This window comes from Rousettus aegyptiacus, unplaced genomic scaffold (genome assembly GCF_014176215.1).
Source record: "Rousettus aegyptiacus isolate mRouAeg1 unplaced genomic scaffold, mRouAeg1.p scaffold_m13_p_2, whole genome shotgun sequence".
Classification (NCBI taxonomy): Eukaryota; Metazoa; Chordata; class Mammalia; order Chiroptera; family Pteropodidae; genus Rousettus; species Rousettus aegyptiacus.
In genome coordinates this window covers 109,120,156-109,133,310 of record NW_023416295.1, presented here as the reverse complement: position 1 = coordinate 109,133,310, position 13,155 = coordinate 109,120,156, and the positions used below count along the sequence as shown (strand labels likewise).

The 13,155-nt window shown below is 32.1% G+C and overlaps 1 protein-coding gene across 1 annotated transcript in view; it reads left to right on the top strand.

The window, feature by feature from the left end:
• Positions 1-13,155, top strand: part of OTOGL (otogelin like) — a 128,013-nt gene that overhangs the window by 66,724 nt on the left and 48,134 nt on the right. The window contains exons 27-31 of the mRNA XM_036237843.1: positions 1,397-1,546; positions 3,545-3,664; positions 8,950-9,066; positions 9,860-10,016; positions 10,548-10,574. Coding sequence (XP_036093736.1) covers positions 1,397-1,546; positions 3,545-3,664; positions 8,950-9,066; positions 9,860-10,016; positions 10,548-10,574 — 571 coding nt within the window. The remainder of the gene's footprint in view (positions 1-1,396; positions 1,547-3,544; positions 3,665-8,949; positions 9,067-9,859; positions 10,017-10,547; positions 10,575-13,155) is intronic.

The following is a 13,155-nucleotide window of genomic DNA, read 5'->3' as shown; positions in this document are numbered from 1 at the left end:
GCATATTTGCAAAGGGTCTCAGACTACACTTGTCAGAGAATTCATGTTTTAGTCCTTTGGTGCTCTCCTTAGTCTTGACCAGATCTTGAACTTTCCTGCCCCCAAGCCTCTATTCTGATGGTTCCTTTTTGCTTGGAATGATTTTTTTCTCATTCTCATTCTCAGCTCTCTATACCTTCCTATGTGTGGCTTCTTACACAACAGTTTATATCCCACCTCCCCACCCCACTCTCTTTCATTCTTTCTCTCTTTCGCGCGCGCGCGCGCACACACACACACACACACACACACACACACACTTTGTGCTTTTGTTTTCCAATTATATATGTATGTAGGGGAAGGCATACATTTTTTAAATTTTCATTGTCTCTTTCTTTTTTCTTTTTCTTTTCTTTTTAAATTTAGTTTCAAGTATACAGTACCTTGGTTAGACATCTATATAGTTCATAAAATGATCGCCCCAATTACACCCTCTCTCCCCTGGCTTTCCGCCTAGCCAATGTATTAATGCTAACTGCATTCCCCATGCCATGCTTCCCATCCCCGTGACCATCCATCGGAAACTAATTTGTGCTTCTTTAGCTCTTCATCCCATTCTCCCAGCTCCTCAAACCTCCCTACCCTCTGTCTGATGCCAAATTGTCCACTATATTTGTGAGTCTGTTTTTGATTAGTTTGTTCTTTTTATTCCTTAGATTTTGCATGTAAGTGAAATCATATAGTGTTTATCTTTCTCTGTCTGACTTAAATACTTTCTAGGTCCATCATAGCAATAACTTTTTCTATCCCCTTCCTTTTAGCCTGTGTGTATCTTTTAATCTGAAGTTAGTTTCTTATAGGCGGCACGTAGGGGTCTTGTTTTCCTTTCCAATAATCTACTCTTTTAGTTGGAGCACTTACTTCTTTTCCATTTGAGGTACTTATTGATAGGAATGTAGTTGTTACCATTCTTTATTCCTGTTTTTGATACATGTTTTTTCTTCTTAAAGAAAAACATTTCCAACATTTCCTGTAATGCTGGCTTGGTGGTGATAATAAACACATACATTTTTAGTACTCAATCATATTTATTCATTATCAGTATAGAATTTCTGAGTCAGCAGGTATGTCTCCTTAATTTATTCTATGTCCATGCTCTTGTTTATGTTCTTCTCTAGAACTGAAATACCTTTTTCCTTTTGTTCATTTACCCATGTTGAGCTCATCTACCAGTTTGTGTCTCATTACTAATTTAATGCATTTCCTATTTAATGCTTTTTTTTTTTTTTGCTACAGAATTTAGAAAGAAAGGACTAAGTAAAAATAGGTACTTATTGGTGGATAGTAATTTAATGTTTACATTTTGGTTGGAGAAAAAGAAATTCACTTCTTTCTTTATTATTATTATTATTTAAAGAAGCGATCAGTTTTTTTTCTGGAAAATAAACCTACGTACCAGCTTTGGAAGGCTGGGTACTACATGGTAATATACTTTCCAGAGAAAGATATCACTCTTCTTTGGGATAAAAAGACAACCATTCATATCAAAGTTGGACCACAGTGGAAGGTAAGTCATCCTATTTGGTAGGTCAATCCAAATGAGATGTAAGACATGAGATTAGATTTACCTTTCAATGTTTTGTGGAAATAAAATGATTGATATTTTTCTTTAAGAAATAGGTTGTATTTTTCAACATTACTAACTCATACCCAGTGAAGAGCCACTTTACCAACTAGAGTACAGTGTTCTGTACAGTTTTTTTTTACTTTACAGTATCCAGTTTCCCAAAGTTACCTAGATCAGCTTCACACTTCTCATCCCTTTCAGTGTGGTTATGTGATATGTTTATAGTACAGTTATATTTATTTATGACAATATGCATTCCATCTTTTCCTCCATATTCTGGATATATTTTTAATTTTATATACTGTAAAATTATTAAAAATATATAAGAAAAATTACTCTTACAGTCTACAGTTCTGAATTTTAACAAATACATTAAGTACCCACCACTGCTGTTCTATATAAAACAAATCTATCAACTCTGCAATTTCTTCCATGTTGGCCCTTTTCTGTCAACTCCTGTCTTTATTCCTCAACCCTTTGACAACTACTGATCTATTTTCCATCCCAATAGTTTTGCTTTTTCCAGATACAATATAAGTAAAATCTTACTGTATGAAGCCTTTGGGTCTTGCTTCTTTGATCTGGCAAAATACATTTAAGATTCACTCACATTGTCAAATGAATTAATAGTTTGTCTCTTTACATGATTGAATAGTATTCTGTTGTGTGGATGTACTGACTTGTTTCATCCATTCACAGTTGGAGATTCAATCTGGGTTGTTTACAATTTTGGCAATTTGTACTTTTATTTTTTTAAAATATTGTTTTCTGTTAAATATTTTATTAAATGATTTTAATATGCTGTAAATTTAAGATATGATTGTATATTGAAGCCATTTTCTTTTCCCTAAGTGAGGGAAAAGCCCCAAAATCTACTTCTGGGTGTTTGCTTATGTCTTTGATGAAGATGAAATAATAGTTATTGCCATATTTCTTCAGCTGTTTTTCTCTGCCATTCTTTATTATGTATCCTCCCTTCCCTACTTTTTGGAAACAAATTAACCATTTATTTTGCTACATATCTCTTACTGCTGCCTTAATTTTGGGTGACCAACGGTGGAGTGACCAGTGTATTTAGATAAACATTGTGTCTTCTGAGAGCAGAGTCACTGTAGCAAGCAGTGGCCATGGCAGTTGTAATCCTAGGGTTATTAGGTTTGCTGGCGACACTGGCAGTCTAATTCACCATTAACGAATGACTACGTTACATTCTTCAGTATGTCAAAAAGGAGTTCAATTTGTTTAATTTCAAAGTTTTAAGGAGAATTTTCATTGTTTTTGGAACATTCCTCCTTGTCCTCTTAGTCTACCTCCTTTCCCTAAGAGTTAAGTTTTTCACATTGTTTGAGAAAATGCAGTGGGTATTGTTGATGTGTATGGCACTTACTGTAACCACTTCACAATCCATAATAACCTTCATAAAAATTTGGTAAAATTTGGATTTTATTTATTGTGTCTCATGGTGACAGGATACAGGAGTGTTAGTTAATTTTTTTCTTTAAAAGTTATATTTTGAATGTTTTATGTTTTCAGTCTGACCTAGGGAAAAATAAATTATTTTACTGTTTCAACATTTATAGTGTTACAAAAAACACATCAGGAGGTGGGGCTTTCATCATTCAAAAAACATACACACATACTGTAATGTTTGTCTATATTTTCCAAGTTATTTATGTTTTTAGTTGTATCAATGTTAAGACATTGCTAAGTGTGGAAAGATAAAATTTGGGAAATGGTAAACATTTTTGAGAATTTAAAGTAATTGTTAAAGATAATTCAATACATATGAAATTTTACCTTCTTGAAACATTTTATATAATTGTGAAAATTTTATAAATGTCTTTTAAATATTTTAAAAAAATTAGTGCATATGAATCCTCAATCCTTAAATGTTGAAGTGAATACAGAATATTTCATGATAATTTCCTTTTACTTTAGAACAAACTATCAGGATTATGTGGAAACTTTGACAAATGTACTTCAAATGATATGACCACATCAAATAACTTAGAAGTGAGAAATGCCCAGGTATTTGGTGATAGCTGGGCACTAGGACAGGTAAGTTGAATATATATATTTTAAAACTGAACAAATATTTTTTGGTATGTTTATTCACTGGAACATTTTATTCTAGGACAATTTCTTTAGGTAATACTATTTTATGTAATTTTTTTAATAGTAATTCACAGTTGACAAACTACTTTCACATTTATTGCCTCATAATTCTCGTGACAACTTTGCAATGATAAAGGTGTTTTCTTAATATTATAAATGGAGAAATTGAGGCTCAGAAAGGTTAAATGAACAGAGGTGGCATTTAAATTCATATCATCTAATGTAATCTATTTTTTCTTTCATAGCAAAATGCTTTATCTATGTAATTATGTTTCTAATGTTGTAACATTCGCCATTTCAAAGCACTTATTTAAAGTAATAAATAAATGAAGGCAGAATTTCTTAACATTTGTTTTCCAAATTACAGCTGTGTGTGAGGGTGTAGAGGCAATAGGAATTAATTTGTGATCCATTATCTTTGGGAGCAGTTTGAATAATTGTTAGACATATATATTTTCATTTTTTAAGGATTCCTTAAGATGTTATAAGTGTCCAAGGGATGAATGTATAACACAGAATGTATAACACAGAAACTATTTTACGTGTTAGTTCTCAGGGAAGGTGTGTTCTATAGGACATGCTTGAGAAATGCTGAACTAACTCAGAAAAACAGTCATATTGGAAATTGATTCTACTCTTAACTTCTTACTTTTTTGAGGCCTATTTTTCATTCTTACTGAAAGAAGTGTCCGCCACTACAATTCCTGGTTGTTTACCATTGCATTATTTGCTTTACCACTTTGCCTAATTTACCTAATATGTCTAATTCTCTCCAAAAAAAAAATGAATGAATGAATGAATAAATAAATAAATAAATAAATAAATAAATAAATAAATAAATGGGGACTGGTATAAAATATTTACATCGTTCAGTAAAATTTTATGATGTATATTTTATTGTGGTCCTAGCAGAAGAGTATAAAGATTTTATCCTTTTAATACATAAAAAGCCTACCATTTAGAGATTACAAAATCTTTTTTATTAGAGCTATCATATATTTGTCATATTTAGAAGTTTTTAAAGAGAAATTTGCCCTTTTTAAAATAAATCAAGTAATTACTAATTTATAATAATGCTAATATTTGGACTAATCAAAGAATTTTAAACTCATTAAAATATGTTTTCTTATTAATATCTAATGGCAAAGCTGAAAATCAAAAATTCTTTTTCACTCCATTAAGTTTTATTTAGCAATTAATGTTTTATAGGTTATACAAATACATAGTATGATTAAAACACACCTTCTGCCTTAGGTTAGTAGATGAAGTAGAAAAATTAAGAATGAAAATATGATATAGTTGCTTTGATAAAGTTGCACGTAACATGGGGTTGGTGATGGGCAAAAGAAGGTTCTTGGAGGAGGTGCCGTTGAGCCAAATTATACAAGACTTGTGGGAGCTAAAAAAGTGCCAATGATTTTTTTTTAAAGAAATGGAACAAAAAATCATCAGATTTGTATGGAAACACAAAAGACCCCAAATTGCCAAAGCCATCCTGAGAAAAAAGAATGAGGCTGGAGGCATCACTCTGCCTGACTTCAAATTACACTACAAAGCGACAATAATCAAAATGACATGGTGTTGGCAGAAAAACAGACACACGGACCAGAGAAACAGAATCAAGAGTCCAGAAGTAAACACATATTTATATGGGCAAATAATTTTTGTCATAAAATCCAAAAGCATACAGTGCAGAAAGGAGAGCCTTTTCAATAAATAGTGCTGGGAAAACTGAAAAGCCACCTGCAAAAGAATGAAACTAGACTGTCATCTATGACTACACACCAAAATTAACTCAAAATGGGTTAAGGACCTGAATATAAGACCTAAAACAATAAAATACATAGAAGAAAACATAGGAATGAAACTCAAAGATCTTAGACTTAAAGAGGATTTTATGAATTCGACCTCAAAGGCAAGGAAAGTAAAAGCTAAAATAAATCAATGGGACTATATCAAACTAAAAAGCTTCTGCTCAGCTAAAGAAATTGTCAACAAGCTAAAGAGACAACCATCCGAATGGGAAAATATATTTTCAAGTAACGCCTCGGATAAGGACCTAATATCCAAAATATACAAAAAACTCATACAACTCAATAACAACAAAAAAGCAAATGATCCAATCAAAAAATGGACAGGGGACCTGAACAGACATACAGGACATAGAGGACATACAACTGGCCAACAATTATTTGAAAAGATGCTTAACATCGCTAGCTATTAAGGAAATGCAAATCAAAACTATGAGATACCATCTCACGCCTGTTAGAATGGCTATAATCAACAGGACAAGTAATAACAAATGTCAGAGAGGATGCGAAGAAATGAGAATCCTCATACACTGCTGGTGGGACTGCAAGTTGGTACAGCCACTATGGAAAATAGTATGGAGGTTTGTCAAAAAACTAAGAATTGATCTACCATATGATCTGGCAATTCCTCTACTGGGTATTTACCCCCAAAGACTCGAAAACCCATATCTGAAAAGATATTTGCACACTGATGTTCATAGCAGCATTATTCACAGTGACCAGGACCTGGAAGCAACTGAAGTGTCCTACAATAGATAATTGGCTAAAGAAGCTGTGGTACATATATACAATAGAATATTACTCAGCCATAAGAACATATGAAATACTGCCATTTGTGACAACATGAATGGACCTCAAGATAAGCATGCTAAGCAAAATAAGCTAGACAGAAAAAGTTGAAAAATCACATAATATCACTTATATGTGGGATATAAACCTAAAAGCAACAAATGAACAGGACAAACAATCAGAGACTCATGGACATGAGTCTCTATAGACCAGTGTTTACCAGAGGGCAGAGTGTGGGAGATGAGGGGGAGGTAAGTGGGGTAAAGAGGGTCAAATATGTGGTGACAGAAAGAAATCTAACTAGAGAGGTGAACACACAGCGTAAATATATATGTGCCTTATTGTTAAAGTGTACAGCTGAAACTTATTGTATTTAGTTAACCAATGTCATCATAAAAATTAATTAATTAATTAAAAAAGAAAACTAATTTATGGACTAATTTTAAAATTAAAGTGACATGACTGAAATGACAGTATTTTTGGGAAATGTGAAAAATAATTCAACATACTGGTATTTTGCCATATTAAATAGAGACCCCAGATAATCCTCTTCTAAGGCTAAGTTACCTATATTTGAAGTTATTTTTGAGAACACAGAACAAAAGACTAATAATCTTCAGATTCTGCCAAAATCAGTTTTGCCATGGTCTTAATTCTTTAGGAGACTTAAAAAGAGCTTTGTAGCCACATTATTCATGGTGGCCAAGACATGGTTCTGGGAAAATTGAAAAGCCCATGCAAAAAAAATAAAACGGCTATCTGTTACTATTAATTACTACAAAATTAATCCAAAATGTATCAAAGACCCAAATATAAGACCTGAAATAATAAAATGCATAGTAGAAAACATAGGTACTAAACTCATGGATCTTGGTTTTAAAGAGGATTTTATGAATTTAACCTCAAAGTCAAGGGAAGTAAAAGCAAAATTAAATAAATAAGACTATAATAAACAAAAAGCTTCTGCACAGCAAAAGAAACTGTTAACTAGACAAAAAGGCAACCAACTGAATGGGAGAAGAGATTTGGAAACAACACCTCTGATAAGCAGTTAATATCTAAAATATACAAAGAACTTATATAACTGAACAACAGAAAAACAAACAATCCAACTAAAAAAGAGGCAGAGGACCTGAAAAGACACTTTTCTCAAGAAGACATACAAAGAGCCAACAGATATATGAAAAAATGCTCAATTTCACTGGTTGTAAGGGAAATGCAAATCAAAAGCACAATGAGATACCATCTTACACCTGTTAGAATGGCTATCATCAACAGGACAAGTAATAGCAAATGTCAGAGAACTTGTAGGGAAATAGGAATCCTCATACATTGCTGGTGGGAATGTAAATTGGTACGATCAGTATGGAAAACAGTATGGAGATTCCTCAAAAAATTAAGAATAGAATTATCATATGACTCAGGAATCCCTTTTCTGGGTATCTACCCCCCAAAATGGAAAACATTTATTCATAAAGATATATGCACCGCTATGTTAATAGCAGCATTATTCACAGTGTCCAGGACATGAAAGCAACCGAAGTGTCCTACTATAGATGACTGGCTAAAGAAGCTAAGGTACATATATACAGTGGAATATTACTTAGCCATAAGAGAAGATGAAATACTGCCATTTGTGACAACATGGATGGACCTCGAGATAATCAAGCGACTGAAATTAAGTCAGACAGAAAAAGTTGAGAACCATATGATTTCACTCATATGTCAGATATAAAACAAAGCAGCAAATAAACATGACAAACAGACTCATAGATATGGACAATGGTTCAATGATTACCAGAAGGAAGGAGGGGAGAAGGGGGATAGATAAGGTAAAGGGGGTCAAATATATGGTGACAGAACGAAATTTTACTTTGGTTGGTGAAAACACAATGCAGTATATCTGATGATGTATTATTGAATTGTATACTTGAAAACTATATGATTTTATTAACCAAGGTCATCTCAATAATTTTAATAGATGAATAAACAAATAAACAAACAAACAAATAAATAAGTGCTGATTGTGAGAAAGAATGTAATGGGGAAGAAGAGAGAAGCCCTTTAGAAGGTATCAGGAAGACCAGAGTGACAGAATCAAAGGTAGTGAAAGGTCAAGTGGGATGAAGACTGAAAAGCTGCCTTTAGATTTAGTAATGAAGAGAGATCACCGTTGACCTTTGCCAGGGAGTTTCAGAGAGTTGGATTAGAAGAGTCAGACAACAGATTGCTGAGTATATGGAGGTGAACCTGTAGACACTTGAGTATATACGACTCCTCAGAGGGTGGCTTTTGACAGAAATGAAAGAGGTGAAAATTAAAGAGAATCATTTGCTCATGTAATTATGTTAGTCATGTAAATTCTACATTTAAGAAAATTAAAATATTTACCTCTACCCTTTTTAATATTGCTATGATTTTAATAATATGTTTAGTTGTTTTCAAAAATAATATATGCTATTAACATTGAGTTGGCTGAGCACAGGTGCTTTAGGTAAAGCTTGTCTAATAAAATAAGAATATATTAGATGTGATTGCAATGGATGGAGTCAGAATTGTTTACTCTGGTTTTAGTTTCAAAAATCACCCCTTTAAAAGCTTTCTTTTCTCCCTTAACTTTTTCGACAGTGTGAAAGCTCATATGAATTATTTAAACCCTGTGAGGCACATCAAAACAAATTTCCTTATGCCAAGAAAGAATGCTCCATTTTGTACAGCGATGTTTTTGCTCCTTGTCGCAATGTGGTAAATTAATACTTTATTAAACTTTCGAATGTAAACAGGTACTGCTGTAACTATAGTATTAGCATGAACAAGGCAAGTAATTTATCTACCCATCATTATGGAACCAAATTTGGTAGTTTATTTTTCTGTAGAAATGGTGCACATAGTTGATTTACTTTCTCCCTCACTCTATCTTATTTAACATCATAAATTTGTATCTAATATTTGCAATAATCTGTTGTAGTTATGATGTACTTTTGCATACATCATCAAAACCATAAATAATTGATCAAAGCTATAAATATCTGTTTTCCTTCAGAAAAATTGTCAAATGAGCATTTGTCTCCTCAACCCAAAGCATAGTTTTAAAGTATTTCTAGTGGCACATTTAAAATGGTTTTAGGAGCACATCACAAGATGAAATGTAACTTATTTAGAAATTTAATAGTTTAAGATATTCATAAAAGTCAAGTAAAATTACAATTGGTAACAGAGCATTCCTTTAATGCTGTGTCAATATTCCAATAATGAAACAATGAACTTCTATAAAATATAATCTGTTATATTGCAGATGTTGAAATTATATTTGTATATTAACCCCATTACCTGTTTTACTAGTTCTTCATCTTACATTTGCCTAATAAACTCCTTTCTCTTTTGGGCAATATAGAGGTTTGAGATATTGAGAAGATTGTAGGTGTCAGTGTTAAGCTGATATCAAAATTTGAAAATCTGTTAGTGTTTCTTTAGAAGGTTGAATTTTAATCAGTTAATTAGTACTTATTGAATTAATTTTTTCTTACCCTATTTTCAGATTGATGTTACTTCTTTTGCCAAAAATTGCCATGAAGACACATGTAACTGTAATCTCGGTGGGGACTGTGAATGCTTATGCACAAGCGTAGCAGCGTATGCGTACAAGTGTTGTCAGGAAGGGGTATCGATTCACTGGAGGTCATCCACTATTTGTTGTGAGTAACTTACTTAGAACCTTATCGTCAGGAGATCCATATTAATTGTCTTATCTTAGAACAAAAGCCATAGAACTCAGAAATAGAATTTCTTTAAGATAACTAAATTTTATATTCCTTTGACAATGCGGATATATTGTAGTATAGCTAAAGAATTTATGGCAAGAAAATTTTGAGATAACTTTTTCTGTTCTATGTTTGAGTACTGTCACTAACATTTGAACTATAATTTATTTATATACCATCCTCAGAGAAATTGTTTATGACTCCATTCTTCTTATGGTTATGAAGTTTCTCTGTTCTGATTACAAAAAACTTATTTTTAAAAACATCATTTTGAATTTGATTTCAGATTTGACTCTTTAAACATTTTATTTACTTGTGTAGATGGTAAGTCACCTGAAGACTTTATAATGATGTCACTCTGTGTTCTTTCACTTGGTCATTGATAAACATGTAGCCATATCTTGCATGCATTCAGATAAGTAGTCAGATTCTCATATAGTTTAATATTTCTTTTTTTTCTTTTAGCACTTGATTGTGAATATTACAATGAAGGTATGTGAAATTTAAGGAATATCACTATAGTATTCTATTAAATGTATCTTCAAATTAAAAAGTTTTAAACAGCATTGTTGGGAATAAATTATGAATACTTCATAATTTGGCATATTGAGCCATTGCCTTCCAGAATGTATCTAAATTTATAAGTGTTTGCGTTAAAATTTATTTGCTAGAAATTAAAAAGACTATGCAACTAAGTTCTCAGTACCTTGGAGGCCCTCAATAGTTTCTGAATGACATACATAAATGAATGAATGATTGAAGTTATCTAATTTTTTTAGGTAAAAAGAAAGAAAGACATATATCAAATGCATACCTTTTGTCATTATGTATAAATATGGACATTATTCAAACTTTTATTATGTTGTAGAAAAAAGAAATAAACTATAAATGTAATGATAATACTATAAGGAATTTATATAGCTATCACTGTAGGCAAAAATAATTATTTACATGTTAATTTAATAATAATAATGAGAATCTCCTAGCCCCGCCAAACATCCAGATTTACAATGAGAAGTCTAACAGGAGGTTCTGGCTAAAGCCAAGGCATAGACATAATAGAGAACTATATTCTCAGTGAAAATGCCAGAAGTTGGCTGAATTGGAGCCTGCTTTTTGTCAAACCTATTTAATGAGAAAGGCATAGTCACTTGAACCTAATTTCGAACAAGTAAAATAATCCAGGGAGGTGTCCTTAGTCAGTGACTGGACAAGGTCTGCACCCATAATCGATAAGTTCGAGTAATAGTTATAGAAAAGCTAAGCTGTAAAAAACAAACAAACAAACAAACAAAAAAAGACAACCAAAGCAACCAATCCAAGGCATTTTTGTGCTTTGAGGAGCCAGGGAGCAATTCAGGTATAAGCCACAGGAGGCCTAAAGATTTTAGAGAAATAGAGATGATGAGTCAAAAAGAAAAGAATATTTTAGTTTTTGGTTGTTTTATTACATTTGTGGAACTTTGATGAAGGAAAAAAATCTAATATTAAAAAATCCAACATTAAAAGATTCTGTGGTAGTTAAAGAAAATCTAAATCAAAAATATTTTCTGTTCAGGATTTAAAACACACTCACATCCACGCATACTCCACATCAAACCTTTGGATTCTATACTTAAAATGAGACTGGTTGCCTAATATTTATAACAGTAATAATAACGATGGTTTTTTTTATTATGTTAACTACTTGACTATTTCATATAATTTAAGCTTCAAAATATGCCTGTAAGACAGGTATTATTATTAACGCTTTATAGAAGAGGAAATTGAAGTACAGAAGAGTTAAATAAGCTGGACAAAGTCACTTAGCAAATGTGTGGTGAACTGAGATTCGTAAACAATCTAAGTGCAGAACCAAGGAGATTGACTTCTGTACTACACTGCCTAGTGTCTTGTTACATCCTAGTCTAAGAATGATCACTACACATCATTATTATATGCTCCACACCATGTACACAGATATCAATTTGAGAAAGTACTCCAATAACCTCCTTGCTTAAGAATTTCTGCCTCACACAGTTCTGCTGTGAAAATCTCCATCTGTACCTTTGTATTTTCTGAAGTTCCTTCTGCAGGCACTTGGATCCAAAAGCAGAATTTTCTAAGAGTATTGCATTTCTACCTCTTGCTACTTGGTACAATTTCCTTTCTGTCAACAAATCTGCTGCACTTCTAGTGATGGTTCTTTTCACTAATGTGTTACAGGATTCTTCAAACTAGTTCTCCTAGTTCCTTTTCATATTCAGAGAGTGAACATGGGGCATTTGGCCTTCATAAGGCACTGATGGGCTCAGTAGAGTGATGGGGAATCTATTTCCTATGATCAAAGTAGAAGGGAAAAGCGTTAACCTGCTAAAGAACGTAAGAATTTATGAAAATAATGCAATAAAGATAGATGATTGAAGGGGAACACAGAACCGTGGAGGTTGTTGATAACAGTAATGAAAAGAAAATCATTTTAAATGATTATTCTTAATTTGTTTCATCCCAAATAATTTCACAGCTACTGTAAATTTAACAAGTTTTCTTTGGATATTCACAGCTGACATATTTCTCCCTTTATTTACCACATACTAGACACTATATTATTAAGGTACTTAATTATAATTTAAAGCTAATGCAGAAATAAATAATTATGATTCTGTTGGAAGAAATTTTTTTAAATAGATAGAATTCAGAGGTTACAGCTGATATCATCTCAATAATCCTTAATACAAAGACTGAATATTATTTTTATGTTCATTTTATGGCATTTACTAAAAATATAAAGATTTTATTATTGTAATTGCTGTAGGTGAGCAAAGACTTCAATACTCACTAGAAATTGTTATGCGAGTTTTATGTCCAGTGTTTTTTTAGATAGAATGCGCTTAATACTGTATTTAAATAATCACTGTAGGAAATGATCGCTTTTAGTAAATGGTAGAATTATACTTCTCCCTGTAGAAAATTAATGATAAAGTCAATGACTTTTGTCTCTCGATTACTGTTGAAAATACATAAAAACAATTCAGACACAAGATATCAATCAACTGAGAGTCAATTTAAAAGTGTTCAGTTTTTATGCAAAAGT